Raw genomic sequence first — 27,399 nt, 5'->3', positions numbered from 1 at the left:
TCTGGATGATCATTCATAGCTCATCAAGATTCGGTTCGTGGGTGTTCTTAGCAACAACCATGGTCTTCACGATAGTATCATGGCATCGGAGAAGCATAGAGTTGTTCTTCTCAAGATGGACTGGATTTCATGCAAAAAGATTTGATGTTTCATCAAAATCTGAATTGAAGCAACCGAGAATTGTTCGCTTCTCCATTCATTATGAATCCTCATCTGTACATTTGCAAGAACTTCTTCTGGTATCAACTCTCCATTCTGACTCATTATGTTGCAAGAGGCCTTCTCACAATGGGAAACAATACCTTGGAATACTTCAGTCCTCATTCTCAATGCATCATCAATCTCCTCAATGAGGGATTTGAGAACAAGGGCTTTATTCTCCAAAAGTTCTTCAAATTCCATGTACATGACCATGGAAGAAATAATGGCATGCTCCTGGAGAACACTCAATTGTTGTTGCGCCAAATTGTCAAACTACCTTCAACACTTTCTAGATTCTTTTTGAAAGCATCAGAGGTATGATTTAATTTCTCTTCAATGGTCTCCAACTTAGACATCATCTGAAAAATGTCTTTTAGCACTTGTGCACATAGATCATGAAGCTGATCAACACAAGAATCCAATGCTTGTACTTTCTGACCAGCCCTTTCAATTCCACGAATTGATTTTTGGGAACTGGAAGAACTTGTGGGATTACTCCCTTCAACAGTAGGTTTTGTAATTTTATGAACGGCTGCAACAAATTGCCAGTTCTCCTCTTCTAGCTTATCTTTCTTTGCTAGAAGTTCATCATATCGTTGCACTAGTGAGGCTATAAAATATTAGGCATCATGTTTAACCACTTCATGCATTTGTTTACCCAATTCAACCCTTGTGACTTTGTAATCAGCAGCTGACATCTCTTCAAGTGGCTTATCTGCTAGAGTTTCAACAATTTCAGCCACCTTCATCTTGTTGCTGTCAACAATTACTCTTGAGACAGTCTTGGCCTTTTTAGCAACCTTGGGCCTAGATTGTTTAAGTTGCTGATAATCAAAAGCATCGGGCGATATTTCTTGATTCTTCCTCTTTGGGGTAAAAGAACTAAGCCATGGAGATAAAACAACTAGTTCTCCTTGAGTAGCTACTGAAAGTGAAGGAGAAGCAGTTTCTGTTTGGACAGCCGTGGTCACCCTTGGAGAAGTATCCGTTTGGATGGCGACCATGGTTTGCTCAGTAACCAATGGGCATGAAGATTGCCTCATAAATTCTTCAAAGCCAGAAGTGGAGGTATCAATCTCTGACAACTGGATACATGCCGGAGTATCCTCAGGAATTTCTAGCACACCCTCTTGTTGATGATCAGGAGGCGGCTCAAATGCTGAAATAGGAACGACATTCTGAGGAGACTCTTCCACTATTATGTCAGGAGGAGAAAGAGGTGTCTCAATGGAAACTAAGGAAGGAATCTCATGAGGTGAGTCCGAAGCTAGAGACTTAGGAGCATCATCAGATTGTTGTCCTTCTTCTGGATTATCAGGATCGATCACCTGAACATGAAACTGCGACTTTTCCTTTCCACAAACTGTCACCTCCTTAGGAGGAAGCATTACTGTCCGACTAACCTGCAATTTGATCTTGGTGCCAGAAGATGATGCACCTTCCTTGTTGTCAATCTGAATCTCAGACTTACGTCCAAGAGGCCCCGTAGAGTCATCTTCTTTCCCAACCTTGATCTTGATGAGTCTAACACCATTACCTTTGAGCCAAGTGTTGGTGTTAGCCAAGATAGGCTGAAATCTTTCAAGAATGGACGTGCATTCTTTATGCAACCATTGGATTAAAGGAAGTGGAGCTTCCTCAACCCTTCGTGAAATATATTCAGGACAAATACATGCCCATCATCAATCATCCCTTGTGGAATATCCACCAAGTTCAAATCAATTATCTGTTCAACAGTTTGTCTGCAGTAGTCCATCTTGAGAACCTCTACTTCTGTACGGAGATCTACCCAAATATCCTCAATACGATGCACATGCATGAAGGACTTTTTAATCTTTTCCTTCATACCCTGGTAGTCAAAATCTGCCCTGGACTTAAACCTTTTGAGTTTAATCTCCTGCATTTCAGTCTCCATAGCCTTGGCTTTGACGGATGTGACAAGAGAATACCGGCCAATTTTCAATGGGTTTGTTGTAGAAATCCCAATTCCAACCTTATATCTGACAGACTGATGAGCGTGCACAGCCATGATTTGTTTTCCCAACTCCATAAGAATGATCTTATTGGTTGGGTATCTAGGAGGCATGTATGGCTGCCCATTATAGCATCTGACTCTCATATAGGTGAAGTTTGGGAATTGAAGAAACAAACACCCATATTCATTCACTTTTTCCCATGCTTCACTTGACAACCTTCTGTTCTTTAGAATCCTGTCAAATTGGCACATGAATTAACCGAAGAATGCATCTTGAACTTTTTTGAAATGCAGTCTGCTGGGTCTCAAAGGCAACTGATCATAATATTCCCATACCGGTATAAGCGAGCGATCACCCTTGGTAGAAAGACCAAGGAAATGTCTAAGTGACGCTACCAAATACACTAAGTATGATTTCATGTAGAAAGTCATGGTGGAAGGGATTGGTGCAAGTTGCTCGCATAAGGCATCACTGATGACTTCTCCCCATGATATATGATGGGATTGCCTTATGAACATGATAAACTGGTACATCCAGGGCTCAAAAACATTAGAATGTTCAAGGCCCATCATCCTGCTTAGGAGAGTAATGACGTCTCCAATCTCCCATTTGAAGTCACAACGGTAAAACTTGGCCCACCTTGAGAAAGCAGCTCGTGGCTCATGGATCCACCTGTTAATATGACATTTGCAGTCCTTTTCCCTTTTGACATAGTACTTAGCTGCACTATCTTTGGAAATCTCCATATAAACAGGTGTTGGTGATATTCTGAAGACTTTCTCAATGGTATTAGCATCAAGGCGGATTATCGCCTCACCATCATTATTTCTGATGGTTCTCGTGTCCCTGTCAAAGTGATGAGTGCAAACAAGGACAAATTCAGGTTCTAGGGCAGCCACTGGGAAAAAAGATGCATGATGAATATGGCTGTCCAACAGCCGCTGCATATTGCGGATCCTCCACCCTCTTAATGAATTCCAACATGTCCACATACCCTATCTCCGTGTCTTTTAAGCGGTCCAAAGGAGGGGAAACTTGCGAAGGTGAAACTTCATTCTAGTACTTGTCATATTTATACTTCATCTTCTTTGGAATAAGAGAGGATGGTAAATCTGACATTGAAGGACAACCTAGTATACTGCGATGAAGACTTAAAAGTGTTAAGACAACATCATAATCAACTGCAACTAACATTTTTCCTTCTTCAAATGGGAGGAACTACAACCCTTGCACTTCACAATTTTGTGAGAGAAAGATGGGAAATATATGGGAATGCTAGGAATCTTGACTTTGACCAATTTCGGATCTTGGGGAAAGTTTTACAAGTATACAAGTTGGGAAGAGTGCATAGGCAATTGGATTTTTAAAATCCAAATGCTAGTATACTTGTAAAACGGAAAATGGAGAAATGAGTGAAAAATGAGGATTAGAGTTGTGGGAAATGATGTGAACAGAAAGTACGAATATAGGCGATATGGATGGATAAAAAATGGGAAGATTTAGGGAATGTTATTTCCAAGAAAATGAGAAGAACTTTGGACATGCAATCTGGTTCTAAAAACCCGATTTTAGAAAGATGGGTATTTTTCATCTTTGCAACTTGGAATTTCAACAAAAGATGGTTAAATTCTTTTAACCGTAAGGGAAGAACAATTATTTTCGTCCAACTTGTAATCGGGATTTAAAATCCCGATTACAAGTAAAGAGGGAAAATGGGGAAGAACAATGCAATTGACAAATTGCTTTGCAAAGGGGAAAATCTCTCTCACAAAACCAATTTTTGGGGCAAAATAATCATATACAAAAATTTACAACTAGAAAGAAAAAACAAGAAAACAAGAAAACAAGAAAATGAAACAAGAAAAGAAGAGAAATCATACCTTGCTTCAAACAGAAAATGCCTCTTCAAAAAATGATGAATCTTTGAAAGAAGGAAGAACTCCTCTTAAATAGAGAATAAACCGTATTCTAAACCCTTGCCTCGTTTTACAAAAACGCCTTGGGCAGAAAAACGTGGCACCAAATGCAAATCCAATGGCACAATAAATGGTCAAATCTTCCTCCAACTTCAACGTCTAGGTGAGGGAAGGCAAAATGATTTAGGAGATTGCTGCTTTGTGGAGTTTAGATCCACCAAAATGTGGGTCTTAGGAATCATGTGGTAAACTGTTTAGCAGAAAATAAGGGTTGAATCATTCACCAAAACAGCAGCAATGTGTCCCATAGCTCACACAAATCGCCTTGCAACAAAAACGCCTCCTTGCTCCATGAATTTCTCCACAAAAAAATGGAAAGAATTTGTGGCAAAATTGGCTTAGGAAAGGAAAATCGGGTTTTTGGGAAAGAAATACAAGTTTTATTTTACATGCAATAGAAAAAATCGGGTCTTAATTCTCATATTACAAGTTTAAAATTCTCCAATTTGCACTTTATGGAGAAAATTGGGTTTTTTGGGCAAAATAGATTTAGGAGATTGCTGCTTTATTTCATTTCTAGGCAAAATCGGGTTTTGAAGAGAGATGTGCAAGTTACAAATTACTTGTAAAGGGAAAATAAAATCCCTACAACAAGTTTTAGTAACTTAGCACATGTAATAGGGGTTTAAAATCCCTATTACAAGCAAAAGACATTAAAATAGGGGTTTCATAAAAGAATTACAAGTTATAAATAAATATGCAATTTAAAATTAACTTGTAACTTATCCAAAAAATCCCTATTATAACTTAAAAAGCCAAAAAGCATCAAGGGGAGTATAAAAAGCAAGTTACAAGTTCTTTTGTTTTAATAAAGTGCACTTGTAATTAGCCAAAAATTTCCCTACAAAGACCAAAACAAATGAAATAAAAAAACTTGCAATTCAAGGAAAATTTCCCACCTACAGTCCGGGAGAAAAAACCTGAAATTGAAGGAAAGACATAACAAATGAACCCAGAATGCGACGAAATTTGAAAAGCGGTTCGAGGATGGATTGAGGATTAAGCCAGTCCAAGGATTAAGCGAAATTATGGCTCAAGAAGCATGCCATAGAGTAAAATTTTCATTTTTTGACAAAATTTTTATGTAATGGTCCTTCATTTTTGAAAACAAAAATGAGGACAACACCCCTATTGGGATATTCCTATATTTTTGCCCAAGCACCTTGTAAATGCTGTCATGTCCCCTCGATCATTATATATATATAATCTAAACGAAGCAATTATTATTATAAATTAATATAATAATTACCAACAAATAATTATTTGAAATTTCTTTATTTATTAAATACTATTATTTAATTATTATTATTAATAATAATATTCTAGAAATATTCAAATTAAAAAATAAATTATATTTAATATTATTATAAACATGATTCATATATTATAAATAATAAACATAATTTACATATTATAAACACATTTATATATTTAAAATAATAAATATATAATTGTGAAGATCGGGGAACATTACATAAAGACTTTATTCATGTGATGAAGCTGACTCCTAATCAGAATAACATATTTTATTGAAATTAATAAAGAAGATAATAGTTAACATTAAGGAGACAGCACGATAGAGGAAAAATAAAGATTTACGGACAATAATAAAGATATATATGTATATTACAGGTTTACACGTGAAGGAATACATATTGGTGTGAAGCATATATGATTTCCTTATTAATGGTGTAGTACTTAATAACTTACAAAACTAAGCAATTCATAAGAATTAAAATTAATGCAAGGAAACCACGTTAAAAGGTCAAAGTTAATACATTGTTTATTGTAAGGAGGTGTGGTTTCTAAGAGAAGAGGTACTGTCGATTAAGTTATTGAAACATTAATACAAGAGTGGGGACTGTATGAAGAGACGTGTCTTTTTGATAGAAGAAACATATAAATATTGATTAAAAATGGAGTTCGGTGTGGAGAGTATAGGAATTAAAAAAATTAAGAATATATCTTATAGAGTGGATTTGTGATAGGGAAGAAAACACGAATTAGACCAGATTAGAACTATTATTAAGCACAAGCAGTAACATCCCTGTTCTTGGTGGTATGCATATGAATGTGTCTGATATGAATGCTTAATATATATAACCCAATAATGCTTTATGCAGAATTTAATAATAATACTAATTGCAAAATGTATTATATAATTTCATAACAATGGCAGACCAGACCTGACATGTGTCTGATCTGTCTAATTTATATCAGCTACTTAATATATTAATAATTAAGGTTGAAAGCAGTAGTAGTATTAATGATTTATAAAAAAGTAATCAGCAAAGACATTAATAATTGGTAATACAATTATATATACACATATATAAAGATGTCTTGATTAGAAAAATAATAATATAAATGTAGTTAGTAATATAATAGTTATAAATATAGATATTATTATAATAATTATAATATCTTTTAGAAACTAATCTGCAGTAATGCATAATAATTTATACAACCAGTAGTTAATAAATATGTAAATGATATATAATGAATCAAAATAAAATTAACTATCTAGTATGATAGAGTTAATTATCTGTTGGGGTAGATGAACCATTTACTTATTACCAAGCTGATCGATTGAACTATGGAATATCACCGTTTCAATTCATGTTAAGTTAGATTTGTCTCCTAATCAATTAGTTCAAGTCATAAGTATATTGAGATGGATTAATTATGGTGAAAACAAGCATTAGACCTAGTAGGCGACATTACAAGTGGTATCAAAGCATAATCTTGCCATCCTGTGGGACTAAACCACAACATTGTTCTTCAATATGAGTGCACTTTCCAAATGAATATTTCATTCCTTATAAGTGTATGCTTCCTACTTGGGGAATATTTGTGATTACTAAATTTATTCTTCATGTATGTTCCTTACCTGGCGGTTATTCACAAGTGTATGGCTCATGCCATACGTATATTAATACAAATTTCATACCTTGCCATGCATATGCTTCATGTTCTATGTACCCATGTACATGCTTCCAACTTCAAAGTCTATTTGTGTGAATGCTTATGTATGTGCTAAACACCTTGCTCGTATTGATGTGCTTTACATATACATTTCATACTATATTTGTATTCATTTGAATGCTTCTTGACCCAAGTAAATAATTGACAATGAAATTGGAATAATGCCATATTAATTGAATTCTTAACCTATAGATTGCAGTGATTTGATTCTTCACCTTTCTCTAATACTTGCAAAGATAGGGAATGTGTGGGGGAAAGGTAGAGTAAATCGGTCACATGGCGAAAATGTCCCAAGACGGGTAGCAAACCTTGAGGGAGCCACATGTAGACTGTGTCATGCACCCTTGGCATAGTAAATCTTCCATCTTGTAAGGTTTAGTAGAATAGGGAAGAGGAGTTTCATGAAATCTATGGGAAGTAAATCATACAAATTAAAATTATGATATGTGTTTCTACTTTTGATTGATCTAGAATAGTCCCAAAGATATGAATTGATTGACAAATGTGGATTAATCCAATGTGCCTAGTCCCAAAGATATGAATTGATTGACAAATGTGGATTAATCCAATGTGCCTTGAACTACATGCTTACTCTAAGTGTACTCCTCATATGTGTACTTGTGTTTGCCTCACACTTGTTTGCCCCATGAGGACACTTCTCATGTATGCTTAATGCTTGATGATATGTATTAGAGTATACTATTTCAGGCTTTGCATGCTTGATGTGCAATAATTGCCTTATGCTTGACATATGTACTTCATGCCTTACATGCATTTATGATTCATCACTTGCAACTATTCAATGAGCATTTGTTTCATATTCTTTAAAAATATTTGTATGACTTGAATGAAAGCTCATATATTTGTATGTATGCTTCATGTCCTATATGCTTTATGCGTATTCATATGGGTGTTGCATACCTTATGTGTATTCATATGTATGATTATAATTTAAGTGTATTTATGTGTATGACTCAGATCATGTGTATATTCATGCGTTGCAATGTATATGTTTCATGTTCTACCATGTGTATGAATGCCTATGTATATGCCTAATGTCTTTCTCATATCTATGCACATATATAATTTATACTTCATGTGATTCATGTGAATGCCACTTTATATTTTATGTGTGTACTTATTGCCTTAAGTGTATACTTCATGCTTTAAGTATATTCATGTACATTATGTATATGTTTCGTGTATCTTTGTGGATAATTATGTGTTTTCTAGATTATTAATCATTATTCCATAGATTGTAGGGATTCAATTCTTCTACTTTCTCTAATACTTACAGAGATAGGGAGTGTGTGGAGGGGAGAGGTAGAGTAAATCGGTCACATGACGATAATGTCCTAGATGGGTAGAAAACCTTGTGGGAGCCGCACGTAGACTGTGTCATGCGCCTTTGGCACAATAAATCTACCATCTTGTAAGGTAGAGGAGAATGAGGAAGAGGAAACTCATGCAATCTATGAAATCTAAACAAACATCAGATTAACAACTATTCACCGTATTTGACAATATTTTAACATTTCATATGTATGTTTTGTATGAATGTTTATGAGATTGTTAAATGCTGTCATGTTCTTCAGCATGATTACATCATGCATCTTTCTAATGTATGTTCCTTGTATTCTTGGTATATATATATATATACTATGTGTATTCATAGATTGCTTCAGGTCTATTGTGTTTTTCAACATGTATACCTGGTGTCTTTATGCGTTGCTTCATGACTGATATGTTTTCAGCATGTATGCTTCAAGTACTCTTTGTTTATATACTATGCATATCCGTGTGTTTGTTTCATGTCTGATACGCTTCAGCATGTATGCCTTATATCTTTATGTATGCCTTATGAATGATGTTTCTTTAGAGTGTTCACTCCATGAGTGCCTTTCTTATACATACTTGGTACTTGTGTGCATTGCTTCAAGTCTTATTTGTCTTCTGTGCATGATTGTGCCTCAGTATATTGGTATATTACTTTGTATTTTACATGAGTGCTGCATCTATGCTCCATGCCTTATGTATATTACCTTGTGTGCTATTTTATATTTCATGTATATACTTATGGATTTGTGCTACATGTTTGATATATTTTTAAGTGAATTGTGTGCCTTATGTATGCTTCTCTTAAATATATATATATATATATATACTCTTCATAATTTGTTGAAAATGATGTGTTCACTATGCCTTCAATATGTTTGCTCCACTATATGTGTACATGCATAATTGTATTGTACAATTATGTGATCACTCCATGATTGTCTTTCTTATGAATGCCTTGTACCTTAGATGCATTTGTGTATTGCATTAGGTCTTACATATCTTATAGTGCATATTTCATGCCTTAACTAGTGCATACATGAATCCTCCATGCCATGCATCTATGCTCCATGTTACAAGTGCACTCATTTGGGTGCCTTATACTTCACGTGTATTCATTGTGCTTCAAGCATATTCGTTTGTATGATTTTTACTTCAAGTACATGTTTCTTTCCTCAAGGTAAATTCATTTGTATGCTATGCTCAGGTGCTATGTACATGTTTCTTCATGCTTTGTGGATTCATGAACACTTTATGCTCTATGTGTTGCTTAGCAAATATGTGCTACATGTATGCTTCATTCTTTATGTGCTTCATAACTTATGTAAACCCTTGCTTATGCACTACATGATTCATGTGTTGCTTGTATTTCACCTGTATATTGCATACCTTAATTGTATTCACCATGCTTCACACCTTGTGTATATTCATGTGTATACTCCATGTTTGATAGAGATTCTTCTTGCCTTATATGCTTTGGATTTGCACCTTAAGTGTACTCTTATGTATGACTGAGGTCTTATGTACTCATATGCATGCCTAATGTATTGGGTTTGTACAAGGAGTATTTTGCACCTCCATCTGATGTGTACGCTTCATATCTTATGTGTGTTTGTGAATATTGCTACATACATTACTTATGTCTAGGACTTCCATGTACACTTAAAACCTTACATGTATTTACATGACTTCGTGTGAATTACTTCATACCCTCCATGTCTTACATACTTTTAATGCCTCATGCTTCATTCCTTGCATGTATTCATGCATATTAAATGTTTGCAATGTATGCTTCGTGTCATTATGTATACCTTGTGTTTTATTAGGAGAGGACTCAATTGAGAAAAATGTCAATTGCTTGAGGACAAGCAATTTCAGGAAGGGCGGACTGTCATGTCCCCTCGATCGTTATATATATATAATCTAAACGAAGAAATTATTATTATAAATTAATATAATAATTACCAACAAATAATTATTTGAAATTTCTTTATTTATTAAATATTATTATTTAATTAATATTATTAATAATAATATTCTAGAAATATTCAAATTAAAAAATAAATTATATTTAATATTGTTGTCCTCATTTTTGTTTTCAAAAATGAAGGACCATTACATGAAATTTTTGTGAAAAATAAAATAAAATTACTCTATGGCACGCTTCCCGAGGCAGAATTTCGACTAATCCTTGGACTGGCTTAATCCTTAGTCCATCCTCGAACTACGTTTCGAATTTCATCAAATTCTGGGTTCGTTTGCTATGTCTTTCCTTCAATCGGGTTTTAAAACCCCAACTGCAGGTGGAGAATTTTCTTCAAACTGCAAGTTTTAATGATATTCATTGTTTTGGTCTTTGTAGGGGAATTTTTGACCAATTACATGTGCACTTTTATTTCAAATATGTTACTTGTAATTTATTTTAAATTTCCCCTTTGTTGTTTTTATCTTTTTATTGTTTTTTGGTCATTTTTAGTTAAAATAGGGATTTTTTGGCTCAACTGCAAGTAAACTTGCAGTTTGGTCAAAAAACCCCTACTTTAATGGTTTTCACATGTAATAGGGATTTTAAATCCCCATTACATATGTGCAAGTAAACTTGCAGTTTGGTGAAAAAACCCCTACTTTAATGGTTTTTGCATGTAATAGGGATTTTAAATCCCCATTACATATGTGCAAGCAAGTATAACTTGTTGTAGGGATTTTATTTCCCATTTACAAGTATTTAAAACTTGCAGTTTGCTCCAAAAAACCCGATTTTGCCTTGTAAGTGAAAAAGTGACAATTTAAAACTTGCACTTTGGTCCAAAAAACCCGATTTTGCTCATAAAGTGCAGTTTTGACATTTTAAACTTGCTATTTGGCCAAAAAATCCCGATTTTGCCTAACATGTTGAAAAAGTGAAATTTTAAACTTGTCATATCCTCCAAAAAACCCGATTTTCATTGTTTCATACATTTTAAACTTGCTATTTGTTCCAAAAAACCTGAATTGCAAGGAAAAACATGTTTTTTGAAGATTTTTAGCAAATTTTTGTGGAGATTTTTTGGGAGATAGAAGGCGTTTTGGATTCCTTCCTATTTCCATGCATTTTTAGACACCTTTCACGCCACATGGAGGTTAAGTTTGCTGGTTTTTAGGTTTATAACAGCAAACACGTTTTTGCTAAAAACCCACATTTTTCTTCATTAAAAATGCCACGAATCAGCAATGTTATGAATTGTTTTGGCTTGGTATGCTAAGGTATTGAGGTTAGAAAGAGTCTTGGCCATTTTCCATGCCATTTCTCATGCATTTGCTGCCACGTTTTTCAGTTTTTGCCATTTTTTCAAAAACGTGGCTAGGGTTTTGGAATACGGTTAATTTCTTTTTAAGAGATATTCTTATTTATTTCAAAGATTGATTATCTTTTGGAGAGGCATTTTCACATTGGAGCAAGGTAAGATTTATTTTCTTCTTGTTTCTTTTTTCTTGTTTTCTTGTTTTTTTCTTTCTAGTTGTAAATTTGTAAATGGTTGGTTCTTCCCTAAAAATCAGATTTTGTGAGAGAGATTTTCCCTTTTGTAAAGCAATTTTAGAATTGCATTGTTCTTCCCCATTTTCCCTCTTTACTTGTATTCGGGATTTTAAATTCCGATTACAAGTTGGATGAAAATCATTGTTCTTCCCTTACGGATAAAAGATTTAACCATTTTTTTTTTGAAATCCGGGTTGCAAGTTGAAAGTTCTTCCCATTTTTGCATTGGCAAAGTTCCAAGTGATCTTCTTGAAATTCATTTTTACCTATCCGCTTCCAATTCCCTCATCCGTACATACCAATTCATCCACTCATTTCACACCTTCATTCATTTTCCCCATTTAAAGTCTACTTGCAGTCAGCCATCCAGAACCCGAAATTGGTCCAAAATGCACTCAAAAAACACTTGAAAATGAGTTTTAAAGGACCAATTACAAGTGCAAACTTGTAGTTACCCATTACACATATGAAGTTGCATGTTTGTTCCCACATTTGCAAGTTAATGCTCTTGTTTTTCCCACACATGTAATGCAGCTTCCAAAACCCAAAATTCACTTGTGAGCCCATTTTCGCATCAATTTATCCCTTCCCTTGTCAGTCCGGTTTGCACACACGATCTACCAAATCAATGGATTAAGGCATGGGCCTTATTTTGCAAGAAGATTTCAAGAATGAAGGATGATACAAAGAAGAGATACAACAACAATTCATGGTTGAGAGCATAGAATGCTTTCAAGACAAAGATGGTCATGACATGAAAAAAGGAAGGCAGCCTGTTCCCTCTTGAAAAGCTAGTATTACCCCAAGCAAGAAGACAAGGATGCAAGTTCCCGTTCCGGTTCAAGATGTCTTTACCAATCTAGAATACTTCAAGTTCTAGCATCCTGAAGCGACATGAAGATCATCACAGACAAAGGATGATGCAGTTAGAGTCGTGTCTTTAGACACATGGAATAGTTTTAGTTATGCATTTGTAATTTCGTTTTGACAAGTTACATGTAAAAATATTTTTTGTAAAATGCAAGTTACACATTACTTGCACTTTTGTAATTACATGTAAGACAACTACAAGTTGTGTCCGATTAGGACTGTAGTTGGAATAAGTCTTAGTTAGTTGGAGTAACTCTTAGTTAGTTAATGAAGTCTTAGTTAGTTATTGAATGAGTCTTGGTGGTTGAGAGAATCTCTCAAGTTAGTTAGGATCCTCCCACCTTTTTCTCAAGGCTCCTCTTCTATAAATACTGGAGGAGTCTATTGTAATATTTATCTTTTGGAAAGCAAGCAAAAACTCTGCCAAATTTACAGCAAGAAGTCTTTGAGCTTATGTATGTGGATTGAAAGTTTTTGAAGAATAATAAAGAAGGATTACTCAAGTTTTGAGTCTTTGAGCTACATGTTTGGGTTTGAATCTTTTATTTCTTCTATGCAAAGTGTTTCTAAAGGAGCTTAGTCCAATCTGATTTGAAGTCTTTGAGCTGCAAGTAGAGAAGATTAATTAAAATAGGAAACTCTCTTGAAGGAGCAGCAAGTCTTTGAGCTTGCGTCTATTTTTGAGGAAAAATTACTGTTTGATAAGAAATAGCAGCAAGTCTTTGAGCTTGCACAAGTTCTTGTCTTTGTGTTAAAAGAATAGATTATTTCAGTCTTTGAGCTGTTATCTTTTATTCGTTGTAAAATTTAGTATAGCAAAGGGTAGATAGGACTTCCAATAGTCAAGTCTTTGAACTTGATATTGCTGTCCCGTCCCGAAGGAAGTGACAGAAGTCTTTGCGCTTTCAGAAAACTTCATTTCCTTTCTCTCATTTCACTTGAAAGTAGTTACTATTGTTCGTTTTCAATCGCTATCCTTTTCTGTGAAGAGAAAAGGATATTGTCTTTCTTGAAGAAAGAAGGAAGACTGCTGTCCCATCCTGTTTTTATTTCAGTTTTAGTTAGATAGGGGGAGCCTTCCCTTAATTAGGAGAGTTTTTACTCATGTGCTGTGGTTGAAACCACAATTTTGTATATTTCCCCCAAGTGTACAAAATTTTCAACCAACAAATATTATTATAAACATGATTCATATATTATAAATAATAAACATAATTTACATATTATAAACACATTTATATATTTAAAATAATAAATATATAATTGTGAAGATCGGGGAACATTACACAAAGACTTTATTCATGTGATGAAGCTGACTCCTAATCAGAATAACATATAAGTGAAATTAATAAAGAAGATAATAGTTAACATTAAGGAGACAGCACGATAGAGGAAAAATAAAGATTTACGGACAATAATAAAGATATATATGTATATTACAGGTTTACACATGAAGGAATACATATTGGTGTGAAGCATATATGATTTCCTTATTAATGGTGTAGTACTTAATAACTTACAAAATTAAGCAATTCGTAAGAATTAAAATTAATGCAAGGAAACCACATTAAAAGGTCAAAGTTAATACATTGTTTATTGTAAGGAGGTGTGGTTTCTAAGAGAAGAGGTACTGTCGATTAAGTTATTGAATCATTAATACAAGAGTGGCGACTATATGAAGAGACGTGTCTTTTCGATAGAAGAAACATATAAATATTGATTAAAAATGGAGTTCGGTGTGGAGAGTATAGGAATTAATAAAAATAAGAATATATCTTACAGAGTGGATTTGTGATAGGGAAGAAAACACGAATCAGACCAGATTAGAACTATTATTAAGTACAAGCAGTAACATCCCTGTTCTTGGTGGTATGCATATGAATGTGTTTGATATGAATGCTTAATATATATAACCCAATAATGCTTTATGCAGAATTTAATAATAATACTAATTGCAAAATGTATTATATAATTTCATAACAATGGCAGACCAGACCTGACATGTGTCAGATCTGTCTAATTTATATCAGCTACTTAACATATTAATAATTAAGGTTGAAAGCAGAAGTAGCATTAATGATTTATAAAAAAGTAATCAGCAAAGACATTAATAATTGGTAATACAATTATATATACACATATATAAAGATGTCTTGATTAGAAAAATAATAATATAAATGTAGTTAGTAATATAATAGTTATAAATATAGATATTATTATAATAATTATAATATCTTTTAGAAACTTCTGCAGTAATGCATAATAATTTATACAATCAGTAGTTAATAAATATGTAAATGATATATAATGAATCAAAATAAAATTAACTATCTAGTATGATAGAGTTAATTATCTGTTGGGGTAGATGAACCATTTACTTATTACCAAGCTGATCGATTGAACTATGGAATATCACCGTTTCAATTCATGTTAAGTTAGATTTGTCTCCTAATCAATTAGTTCAAGTCATAAGGATATTGAGATGGATTAATAATGGTGAAAACAAGCCTAGACCTAGTAGGGGACATTACAAATGCATAGGTCTGCTGTTTATATCAATCTGATCTGCTGCGTATACTCAGATGTGCGTGTGTGCGCACACGCGCGCGCACATGTGTGTGTGTGTGTGTGTGTGTGTGTGAATCCTTTCTATTCCATCAAGTCTGGTTTTCTGGTTATTGATTTAATGTTTCTTTTCTAGTCTACGCCTGCTTGAATATTGTTTTCAGATTTGTATATGTGTTCTGATCTCTTTGATAAATGTTCATATCATTCTTCAAGATTTTCTTAGAATTCACAGTTAGGTCTGCTCCTAAATCTTCTTTTGATGCTTCAGATATTTTGTTCTATTCCATGGATCCTTCCTTCTCAAATGAAAACTTCTCACCTTCATAACCTCCAATATGAGGGAGAGTCACACCTCTTCATAATGGTCACAACCTTTCCCAATTACCACCCTTTGAAAGGGTCACAACCCTTCATCATTGTTGCCCCTTTGCAAGAGTCACTTCCTTATCTTCTTCCTATTAATTCTTCCTTAATTCCTTTGCTCCCTTCTTTCTTCCTTCATCCCTTTTCTCCCCAAATGAAATTCTCTTCTCTCCCTTTTATATCTCATGTTCAAGGGGGACACAACTTTTCATTTCATGCCTTTTAATCATTCATTAAACTTAACTAAATTTTAATTATATTAAATTCTATTTTTATTCTTTTATATTTTAATTATTTTTTATTATTATTTATTAATAAATCTTTTTTCAAAAAAGGGACATTACATAGAGTTTTGAGAAGATTAGTGCAGCAAATGAGGTGTCTAGGAGTCCTTTATGTTTGGATGACATTTTGAAGGAGAAGTTAGGGTTTGTAAGGTTTTGGCATCATTTGGAGTCCCAATTTGCTGAAATCGGACCAACAACAGTCCCATTTTGCAATACCAGAAAATGGGTATGCTTGTATTGTCATTTTGATGTAATTTGGCCATTTGAGTATCGTTCTTTTTAATGATATATTGCTGTACAAACTCAGTATGAAATCTGAAAGCTATTTTCAATTGTGGGTTTTCAAATATTTAGCTTTGAGTGTCATTTTCGTTGAATATTATTGCAAGTATTATCTAGAAAACTAAACACAAAACCACAAAAAAAAAGTAAGGGCGTATATTACACTCCCCAATAAGGATATTAACTGTTTACCCTAAAGAAAACTGTCAAACATCAAGGCAATTCTCTCTCACTTTACATATTTCCTTACAAAGAACCACTCTTAGTCTTAACCTAAGTCACCAAGTTCGAATTCGTATTCGAAGTTCGACAACTTTGAAATTCGAATGAAGTTCGATGAGGGAAAAATTCGAAATGTGTAAAATTCGAATTAAATTCGCCATATGTAATTTTTAAATTTTTTTAATAAATATATGTAATATATCTATAAAATTGCCTAAATAGTTTAACATTGATAAATAGATTTGAAATCATTACAAAAAGATGACATATTTATAAAATATAAACCATGGGAAACATATGCTAGGGCACAAACGGCGGCAAAAACGACAGGCAAAAATTGCAGGCGAACATCTCTTGTAGGCTACGACTACTTCTCCGGCGACTTCTCTTGCAGGCCACGACTCACTACAGACTAAAGATGTGTTTAAAAAATATTAACAGAAGAAGGCCAAACCCCCCCCAAAAAAAAAATCGAATTTCAACGATTTTTATTGCATGTTGTAAAGTTCGGCGAATTTTGAACTTCAAGGATGAAATTCAGCCGAACCTGGTGACTTAGGTCTTAACCATCTCTATGGGAAACAGAAAATGAAGCTTGGTTGTATTTCTCAGCAATTTAAGAAATTGGTGATAGCTCTAAACATGAATATCACATACTTCTTGTTGTCCTCATTTTTGTTTTAAAAAATGGAGGACCATTACATGAAATTTTTGTGAAAAAATGAAAAAAAATTACTCTATGGAACGCTTCCCGAGGCAAAATTTCGACTAATTCTTGGACAAGCTTAATCCTCAGTCCATCCTCGAACTACGTTTCGAATTTCGTCGCATTTTGGATTCATTTGCTATGTCTTTCCTTCAATTTCGGGTTTTTTCTTCCTGACTGCAAGTGGAGAATTTTCCTTGAACTGCAAGTTTTAATGATTTCCATTGTTTTGGTCTTTGCAAGGAAATTTTTAGCTTGTTACATGTGCACTTTATTGAAAAATAAAAACTTGTAATTTGCTTTAAATTTCCCCTTTATTGTTTTTATTGTTTTTTGGCTTTTTCAATTAAAATAGGGTTCTTTTGGTTAAGTTACAAGTAAACTTGTAATTCTCGCCAAAAACCCCTACTTTAATGGTTTTTACATGTAATAGGGATTTTAAACCCCTATTACATGTGTGCAAGTTATTTAAAACTTGTTGTGGGGATTTTATTTCCCCTTTGCAAGTGATTTTAAACTTGCCGCTCTCTCCAAAAAACCCGATTTTGCCTTGTAAATGAAAAAGTGACAATTTTAAACTTGCACTTTGTCTCCAAAAACCCGATTTTGTTCATAAAGTGCATTTTTGACATTTTAAACTTGCTATTTGGTTAAAAAATCCCGATTTTTCCCTAACATGTTGAAAAAGTGAAATTTTAAACTTGTTATATCTTCTAAAAACCTGATTTTCATTGTTTCATGCATTTCGAACTTGTTATTTGTTCCAAAAAACCCGACCAGCAATATTGGAGGATTTTGTTGAACATTTCCACCGATTTTTGTGGAGAAATTTTGGGAGGAGAAAGGCGTTTAGGTTTCCTTACTATTTCCATGCATTTTGAAACTCTTCTCATGCCATTTCATGGATTTGTTTGCTGGTTTGAAGGCGTTTTAACAGCAAAAAACATTTTTGAAAATGCCACGTTTTACTTCTTCAAATGCCACGAATCATACCTCTCCTAAGTCGTTTTGGGTTGTCTTGCCTAGGCATCGAGGTTGGGTGCTTTACTTGACCAATTCTTCATGCTTTTAATGGGCATTTTGATATATATGTTGTTTTTTCAAAAACGTGGCTAGGGTTTGGCATTGTGGATTCTCTCTATTTATTGGTTTGTCTTCTTCATTCCAAGATTGATTGCATTTTTTAAGAAGCATTTTCAGTTTTATTCAAGGTATGTTTTACTTTCTTTCTTTCATTTTCTTATTTTCTTGTTTTCTTAGTTTTCCTTTCTATTTGTAATTTTGTAAATATGTTCTTCTTCCCCCAAAAATCGGTTTTGTGAGAGAGATTTTCCCCTTGGTATGCAATTTTTGAATTGCATTGTTCTTCCCCATTTTCCCTCTTTACTTGTATTCGGGATTTTAAATCCCGATTACGAGTTGGCTGGAAATTTTTGTTCTTCCCTTACAGTTAAAGAATTTAACCATTTTTGGTTAAAATTCCAAGTTGAAAAGATGTGAAATACCCCCCCTTTCAAAATAGGGTTTTAAAAACCGGATTACATGTTGAAAAGTTCTTCCCATTTTCATAAAAATGACATTCTCGAATTTTCCCACTTCTATCCATTCATGTTTCCCATATCCATACTTTCCATTTTCGTCATTTTCTGCAAATCAAATTCTCATTTTCCATCCATCTCTCCATTTGCAAATTTACAAGTGTATTTGCATTCAGGTTTTAAAAAATCCAATTGCATGTATGTTCTTTCCAACTTGTATACTTGCAAAAATTTCTCCAAGATCCAAAATTGGTCAAAGTCAAGGTTTTCCCATTTTCATATATTTCCTCTATTTCTCTCACAAAATTGTGAGGTTCAAGAATCAAAGTTTTTCCCATTTGAAGAAGGAAGAAAGTTATTTGCAGCTGAATATGATGTTGCCTTAACACTTTTAAGTCTTCATCACAGTATTCCAGGTTTCCAATCAATGTCAGATTTGCCGTCATCTCTAGTTCCAAAAAAGATGAAGTACAAATATGACAAGTATCAGAACGAGGTTGCACCTTCCCAAGTTTCTTCCCCTTTGGATCGTATCAGAGACATAGAAATAGGGCACGTGGATATGTCAGAGTTTGTCAAGAGGGTGAAAGATCCACAAGATAACAATATGCAGTGGCTGTTGGACAGACATATCCATCATGCATCTTCTTTCTCAGTGGCTGCCCTAGAACCTGAATTTGTTCTCGCTTGCGCCCATTATTTTGACAAGGAGACAAGAGTCATACCAAATGATGATGGTGAAGCAATAATTTGTCTTGATGCAGATACAATCGAGAAGGTCTTCAAAATACCTCTTGCACCTGTTTACATGGAAATCTCCAAAGAAAGTGCAGCTGAGTATTACGTGAAGAGAGAAAAAGATTGTAAGCGGCATATCAACAGGTTGATCCAAGAGCCACGAGCCTCCTTCTCAAGGTGGCCTAAGTTGTATCGTTGTGATTTCAAATGGGAGATAGGAGACACCATAACCCTTCTTAGCAGGATAATGGGCCTTGAGCATTCTAATGTTTTTGAGCCCTGGATGTACCAGTTCATCATCTTCATAAGGCAGTCTCATCATATATCATGGGGAGAACTCATCAGCGATGCCTTGTGTGAACAACTTGCAGCAGTCCCTTCCACCATGACTTTCTACATGAACTCATATTTGGTATACTTGGCAGCATCACTTAGACACTTTCCAGGTCTTCCTACCAGGGGTGATCGGTCACTTATACCAGTTTGGGAATATTATGATCAATTGCCTTTGAGACTTAGTAGACTGTATTTTAGAAGAGTCCAAGACGCATTCTTCGGTTACTTCATGTGTCAGTTGGACAGAACTCTGAGGAACAAAAGGGTGTCAGATGAGGCATGAGAAAGGGTGTGCGAATATGGATGTTTGTTTCTACAGTTCCCCACTTTCACCTATATGAGAATTGGATGCTATAGTGGTTAGCCATAGATGCTTCCTAGATACCCAACTGATAGGATCATTGGGAAGACAGATCATGGCTGTCCACAATCATCAATCTGCTAGACACAAGGTTGGAATGGGGATCTCTACAACAAACCCATCAAAAATTGGCCGGTATTCTCTTGTCACATCCGTTAAAGCTAAGGCCATGGAGACTGAAATGCAGGAAATTAAGCTCAAAAGGTTTAAACCTAGAGCTGATTTTGATTATAGGGGTATGAAGGAGAAGATCAAGAAATCCTTTGTGCACATGCATCGCATTGAGGACATCTGGGTAGATCTCCACACAAATGTCGAGGTTCTAAAGATGGATTACTGCAGGCTCACTATTGAGCAAATTGTTGATTTGAACTTGGTGGATATCCCACAAGGGATGATTGACGATGGGCACATACTTTATTCTGAATATATTTCACGAAGGGTTGAGGAAGCTCCACTTCCTTTGATCCAATGGTCAGATTAAGAGTGCATATCCATTCTTGAAAGATTTCAGCCTATCTTGGCTAACACCAATGCTTGGCTGAAAAATAATAATGTTAGACTCATAAAAATCAAGGTTGGAAAAGAAGATGATTGTATGGGGCCTCTTGGACGTAAGTCTGAGATTCAGGTTGACAACAAGGAAGGTGCATCATCTTCAGGCACAAAGATCAAGTTGCGAGTTAGTCGGGCAGTAGTGCTTCCTCCCGAGGAAACGAGTGGGAAGGAAAAAACATGATTTCATGTTCAGGTGGTTGATCTAGATAATCCAGAAGAATGGCAGCAATCTGATGATGCTCCTAAGTCTCCAGTTTCAGACTCGCCTCATGAGATTATTCCCCCAGTTTCCATTGAGACACCCCTTTCTCCTCCTGATTTGCTTTTGGATGAATCTCTTCAGAATGCCATTCCCATTTCAGCATACGAGCCACCTCCTGATCATCAACCAGAGAGTGTGTTGGAAGTTCCTGAGGATATTCTTACTTGCATCCAGATGTCAGAAATTGATACTTCCACTTCTGATTTTGAAGAGTTTATGAGGCAATCTACATGCCCATTGGTAACTGAACAAATCGTGGTTGCTGTCCAAACAAATATTCCTCCGAGGATGACCACGGTGATTCAGACAAAAACTGCTTCTCCTTTGCCTACAACTGCTACTGAAGGGAAGTTGATGACTTTACCTCCATGGCTTAGCTCTTTTACTCCAAAAAGAAAGAAGCAAGAAATCTCACCTGATGCCTTTGATTATCAGCAACTAAAACAGCCCAGATCCAAGGTTGCTAAGAAGGCCAAGACTATCCCCAGAGTAACTGTTGACAGCAACAAGATGAAGGTAGTTGAAGTTGTAGAACCCATTGCAGATAAGCCACTTGAAGAAATGTCAATTGCTGATTATAAGGTTACAAGGATAGAGTTGGGCAAACAAACGCATAAGGTCATTAATCATGGTGCTCAGTTTTTCGTAGCTTCGTTGGTACAAAGGTGTGATGAACTTCTAGCAAAGAAAGACAAGCTAGAAGAGGAAAACCGACAACTTATGGCAGCCGTTCATATAATCACAAAACCTGTTGTTGAAGGGAGTAACTCCATAGGTTCTTCTGGTTCCCAAGAATCAATTCGTGGAGTGGAAAGGGCTACTCAGAAGGTACAAGCGCTGGATTCTTGGGTTGATCAGTTTCGTGATCTATGTGCACAGGTGATAAAAGACATTTTTGAGATGATGTCTAAGTTGGAAATCATTGAGGAAAAACTAGATCAGACTTTCGATACTTTCAAAAAGAATCTGGAAAGTGTTGAAGAGAGTTTGACAATCTGGTGTACCATGCCTCAACAACAGTTGAGTGTTCTACAAGAGCATGCCATCATTTCTTCCAGGGTCATGTACTTGGAATTTGAAGAGCTTTTGAAGAACAAGGCCCTTGTTCTTAAATCCCTCATTGAGGAGATCGGTGATGCAACGAGATTCCGGGGTGAAGTTTTCTGAGATATTGTTTCAAATTGTGAAAGGGCCTCTTTCAACATATTAAGTCAGGATGGAAAGCCGATTCCAGAAGAAGAAATTCTTGTTGATTTACAGATGAGGATTCATAGTGAGTGGATGAGCGAACAATTCTCGGTCGCTTCAATTCAAATATTGATGAAACACCAAGCCTTTTTGCATGAAATCTACTCCATCCTAGATAAAAACAGCTCTGCGCTCCTTCAGTGTCATGATACTATTGTGAAGACCATGGTTGTTGCCAAGATTACCCATGAGCCGAATCCTGAGGAACTACAAATGATCATCCAAAAGTTTAAAGGATTCGTGTCTTCACGTGCTGCGACTTAAGTGTTTTTCAACACTTAATTGTATTTTTCCACTTTTGTAATCTTTAGTTGTAATTTTGTTTTGACAAGTTACATGTAAAAGTATTTTTTGTAAAATGCAAGTTAACTCATTTACTTGCACTTTTGTAATTACATGTAAGGCAACTACAAGTTGTGTTCAGTTAGGACTGTAGTTGGAATAAGTCTTTGTTAGTTATTGAAGTCTTAGTAATTATTGAATAAGTCTTGGTGGTTGAGAGAATTTCTCAAGTTAGTTGGGATCCTCCCACCTTTTTCTCATGACTCTTCTCCTATAAATACTTGAGGAGGTCTTTTGTAATTTTTATCTTTTTGAAAGCAGGCAAAAACTCTGTCAAATTTGTAGCAAAGAAGTCTTTGAGCTTTTATGTGTAAATTGAAAGATTGAAAGGAATAGAAGAAAATTACTCAAGCTTTGAGTTTTTGTGCTACATTCTTGAGTTAGTGTTCCATATTTCCTTCTTTGCAAGTGTTTCTTTGAGAGCTTAATCGAATTTGATTTGCAGTCTTTAAGTTGCAAGTATTGAAGATTAAATTAGTTAAAGTAGAAGTTCTATTGGAAAAAGCTTTAAGACTTTGTTCTTACACTTGTTCTTAAACAAAATTTAGAAGTAGATTTTGTGTGAAATAGCTGTGAGTCTTTGAGCTTACACTACTTCTCATTGTTTTAGTAAGAAAAGAATAAGATATTTTAGTCTTCGAGCTGTCTTAACTTGTCCTTTATAGCATTAGTATAGAAAAGGGTAGATAGGACTTCATATAATCAAGTCTTTGAGCTTGATATTGCTATCTCATCTTGAAGGAAGTGATGGAAGTCTTTGCGTTTTCAGGAAACTTCATTTCCTTTGTCTCATTTCATTTAAAAGTGGTTACTGCTGTTTATATTCAATCGCTATCATTTTCTGTGAAGAAAAAAAGATATTGTCTTTCTTGAAAGAAGAAGAAAGATTTTTGTCCCATCCTATTTTATTTTCAAAGTTGTAGTTAGATAGGGGGAGCCTTCCCTTAATTAGGAGAGTTTTACTCGCTGTGGTTGAAACCACAATTTTGTATATTTCCCCAAGTGTACAAAATTTTCAACCAACACTTCTCATTATAGTTACACTAGACCAAACAGTGAAACAAAACCAGTATATACTGTAATAATACTTGCATAGTATCCTCGTGAACTTGTGATCAGGGAAATCTAGGAGTAAATCATAATAGTCTTGCAGTCTTACAAATTTAAACATTTTATACTCACATTCAATCTTTGTCTTAGCTATTTTTTTCTACAGATAAAAGCCTAGAAGTGTTCTAGTCAAGCTATGTAGTAACCTTTATGGTTTTTGTGGTTTGAGCTTGGGTTTAGATTGGGGAAGATAGTTTCCATGTTGTTTAGACAAAAAATTCTTAAAAGCAAGGGAAGTTTAAAGCTGGAAACTACTCCAAATTTGTGCACTGCAGGCCATATAAAAGTTTAAAATATCAAACAATAAGAAAGCTTGTTCCAATTTCAGACAAATAGAGACAGCTTAAAATTGCTTTAATTAAAGTAATGCACAATCCAAAACATAATGTAAAAAGTTCTATAACAAGATTTCTAGAAGCAAATTTTGAATTTATAACGTACTGTGGAAGCTTAAAAACTCTAAAACAAGCCCCATCAACCTAACCTGTCCAAGGTCAACAGCAGGATTCAGGCTTCTTCCACAGTCATAAATGATATCTGTTTGAAGTATTGTAGTTGCTCCCGAAAGAAGGTCAACCTCAACCTGTGACATGAATTTGACATTAATTCTCGTCTAATCTGACTATAATGATAGAATTCAAGATCATTTGCATCCTCACCTCACTTGCTGCTGCACCAAAATTGAGATATTTTGAAGAATTTGAATTAGGAACCCAGTAAATTTGTGCAGAAAGATCCACTGATTGCATTTGAGCCTAAGAACAAGAAAAAAAACCCAGGGTTTGAGCTGCACACAATTATTTGAGAATGTTCAAATTATTCATCAAACAAATACAAAAGTGGCAATACTAATGCTACTAACATCTTCACCCTGTTCTTACTACAACTATTGAGACAAACCAAAGTATCTCATCTTTATTTGTATAATATATCAAAGCAATTTTTTTGCTTGTGTTTGAATACTTGTCTTCATCACACATAAACCATTTATAGTTGCATACTTCTCAGTGTCTCACATTGCTATTATTTTACTTCGCTTCTGTTCCAATAATATTTCTTACCATATGCCAAACTGGATCTTGCCATTTCTTCTTCCAAAATAATATTTTGACAGATTCCTTACAATATAACCTACAACTACTTAATAAATAAGAAGTTTCTTTGGATTAAAACAAATTTGTGAGTCTCAGATAGATCAATTTAATAGCATTTAATATTGTTTTGGATTATTTTTGAAATATGCATTGCCTTAGACTACAATTTTTTTGTATAAAGATAGAACAGTTATATTGATGAAATATTAAATTATACAAATCCCTCACATAGATCATTAAATATTAAAATAAAAAGCTGGGAGATTTACAAGCTCCTGTACAGATGAGAAAGAGTTTAGAAGCCTATTAGAAATACCAGTCTAAGAGGGACCAGTGATAAACAGAACCAAAAATACAAATCAAATATACAGAGGTTTAAGCTGATTAAATATATGAGATTTCTTAAGGAAATTCAGGTAGGGCATATATTCAAGTATACCTCCAATTGAAAGCACAATGACATTTTGCACTCTAAGGTCAGTCTTGGGTCTTCCTTGTGCAATGAAGGTCCACCTTCTTAATCTAGGAAACTGTTGCCCAATTCTATGTAACATCCCACATTTGGATCTCTTTTAGATGCATTGACTTGACCTTATTTTCTCATCCCATTGTAATTTGAATGTGGGTTCATAGTACGTGTTGGGTTGATTATTCTATATGAGATTGCATTATTGCTCCGACCATATTGTGTGTGTTTGATTTGATATTAATAATGGATTTGAATATTTGATATTTGTTTGTGCAGATTATTATTATCTAACAAATGCTACTAATGTATATCAAGCTTGTGTTGATAACAAGAACAAATACCAGGAAAGCTGGAACTAGGTTTGGTCTATGAAGTGTGATAAACGCATTTTTGCAAGACTCAGACTTGAACTCAGTGCTCAGATTTGACAAATTGAAATAACAATGAAAAGTAGAATTTTTAAGGGAATTGCAGCTTTTGTCATACCCCCTTCAACATATAAACTTAAAAGACACAATAAACCAAAAATACAAGACTTGCTTAGACTCAGAAAGTCCTAAGGTAGGCAGGGTAAAACAAGTCCCGAAGACTCAAGACCCAAGTACCTAGTGAGTCTAGTCAGAGTTGCCAAGTCTACTAGACTAGCTGAGTCTGGCAAGTGCCGTCACTAAGACTCAGCCATCTTAGCGAGCCATTAAAATCAAGATAAAAAAGTTATAATTAAAAAAACTGAAACCTAACACTCCTAGAATGACATCTAACACTTCTGAAAACCAATTTATTTTATTTGCAAGCACAAGAGAAAAAAAGAGTATTGGAGTTAAAATCACATGTCATTGAAGCAAAGACCAACAAACAACAAGCAACAAATTTTGATTGAATATGACTTGGGCAAGTTTCAACTAGTCCTGAATGCATCTAATGGAGCCTATGGTGAATTTTGAAGAGCCCACAATTGATTTGAAGCAACCCACCATCATGTTGAAACAAATTTTAAGAGGTAATTGTTTTGAATTTTTTTTGTTATTACAATGTTTTTTATTTTAGATCCATGGAAAAAAAAACCTAACTTTCTTTAATTTTTTATGTATATTTAACTGCAAACCCTAACTACAATTTTTTTCTATTTTGTAATCTTAGTTTATCTAAAAATCCTAAATGTTAGTTTTAATTCAATTTATTTGTTATTGTAGCATATTTTCACATTTATAGATTGTTCTAATGTTGACCCCAATTATACAAGACCTTTGTTCGAAACATGTCATCTTAGGGGCAAAGAAAATGGAGTTGATATGTGTTGTGCCTTGCACACACTCCCCGTCTCCGACAGGGACCCCCTCATTCCTTGGTTTGCCTCATCGAGGTCTTGAAATAAGTCATGTTAGTCTGGCAGAGAGAGAGAGAAAGTTAGGTTCTTGTAATATCCCACTAATTTTTTTTTGTTTTTTAGGCGAATAACAATTCATCCACAACAAATAACCCGTTAAGGTTAGAGGAATAAACCAAACAACTGAAAGGGAACCCTTCCACCTTTTGTTCACCGAGAGCCCAAACTGGGAGGGTGAGAGCATACGGTGTTTCAGGGATCGTCAGCAACAATAATCAAACTGAAAATTACAATGCATGGGTGGCAAGCCAGCTCCTTCTGCTTATCTAGCAGGATAGAAACCAAACTCTTGGCGGTAAACTGACCAAGGGGAAATCACAAGGAATTGAAGTACAATCACTCTACCGCGTATTTCAGCGGGAGGACATTACATTAAACAATCACTCTACCGCATATTTCAGCGGGAGGACATTACATTAAACAATCACTCTATCGCATATTTCAGCGGGAGGACCATAGCATTGAACTTATCACTCGACCACTTATTCAGTGGGAGGACTGATTACAAAAAACTGAATTACAAAACTTAGAAGGCGGCAAGCCAGCCTCTTCCACTTATGAAGTGGGGATTACAAATGAAAGCAGAAAGAAGGGATGATCAGTACTACTGAAACAACCTTACAATATAGAGATGAGATGAGAAGATTAATTGCAGATTTCTACAACAA

General features: G+C 34.7%; 1 protein-coding gene across 2 annotated transcripts in view; it reads right to left on the bottom strand.

Annotated features, from left to right (window-relative positions):
• The window catches only part of LOC131033167 (indole-3-acetaldehyde oxidase), a 269,541-nt gene that overhangs the window by 55,308 nt on the left and 186,834 nt on the right, over positions 1-27,399 (bottom strand). The window contains exons 7-8 of one of the 2 annotated variants that reach the window (XM_057964308.2): positions 24,441-24,568; positions 24,266-24,364 (exon numbers count right to left, since the gene is read on the bottom strand). In XM_057964308.2, the coding sequence (XP_057820291.2) occupies positions 24,289-24,364; positions 24,441-24,568 (204 nt within the window). In that variant the 3' untranslated portion in view covers positions 24,266-24,288. The remainder of the gene's footprint in view (positions 1-24,265; positions 24,365-24,440; positions 24,569-27,399) is intronic. The other variant, XM_057964307.2, reaches the window with a different exon arrangement.

This window comes from Cryptomeria japonica, chromosome 6 (genome assembly GCF_030272615.1).
Source record: "Cryptomeria japonica chromosome 6, Sugi_1.0, whole genome shotgun sequence".
NCBI lineage: Eukaryota > Viridiplantae > Streptophyta > Pinopsida > Cupressales > Cupressaceae > Cryptomeria > Cryptomeria japonica.
This window is presented reverse-complemented; position numbering and strand designations above follow the sequence as displayed.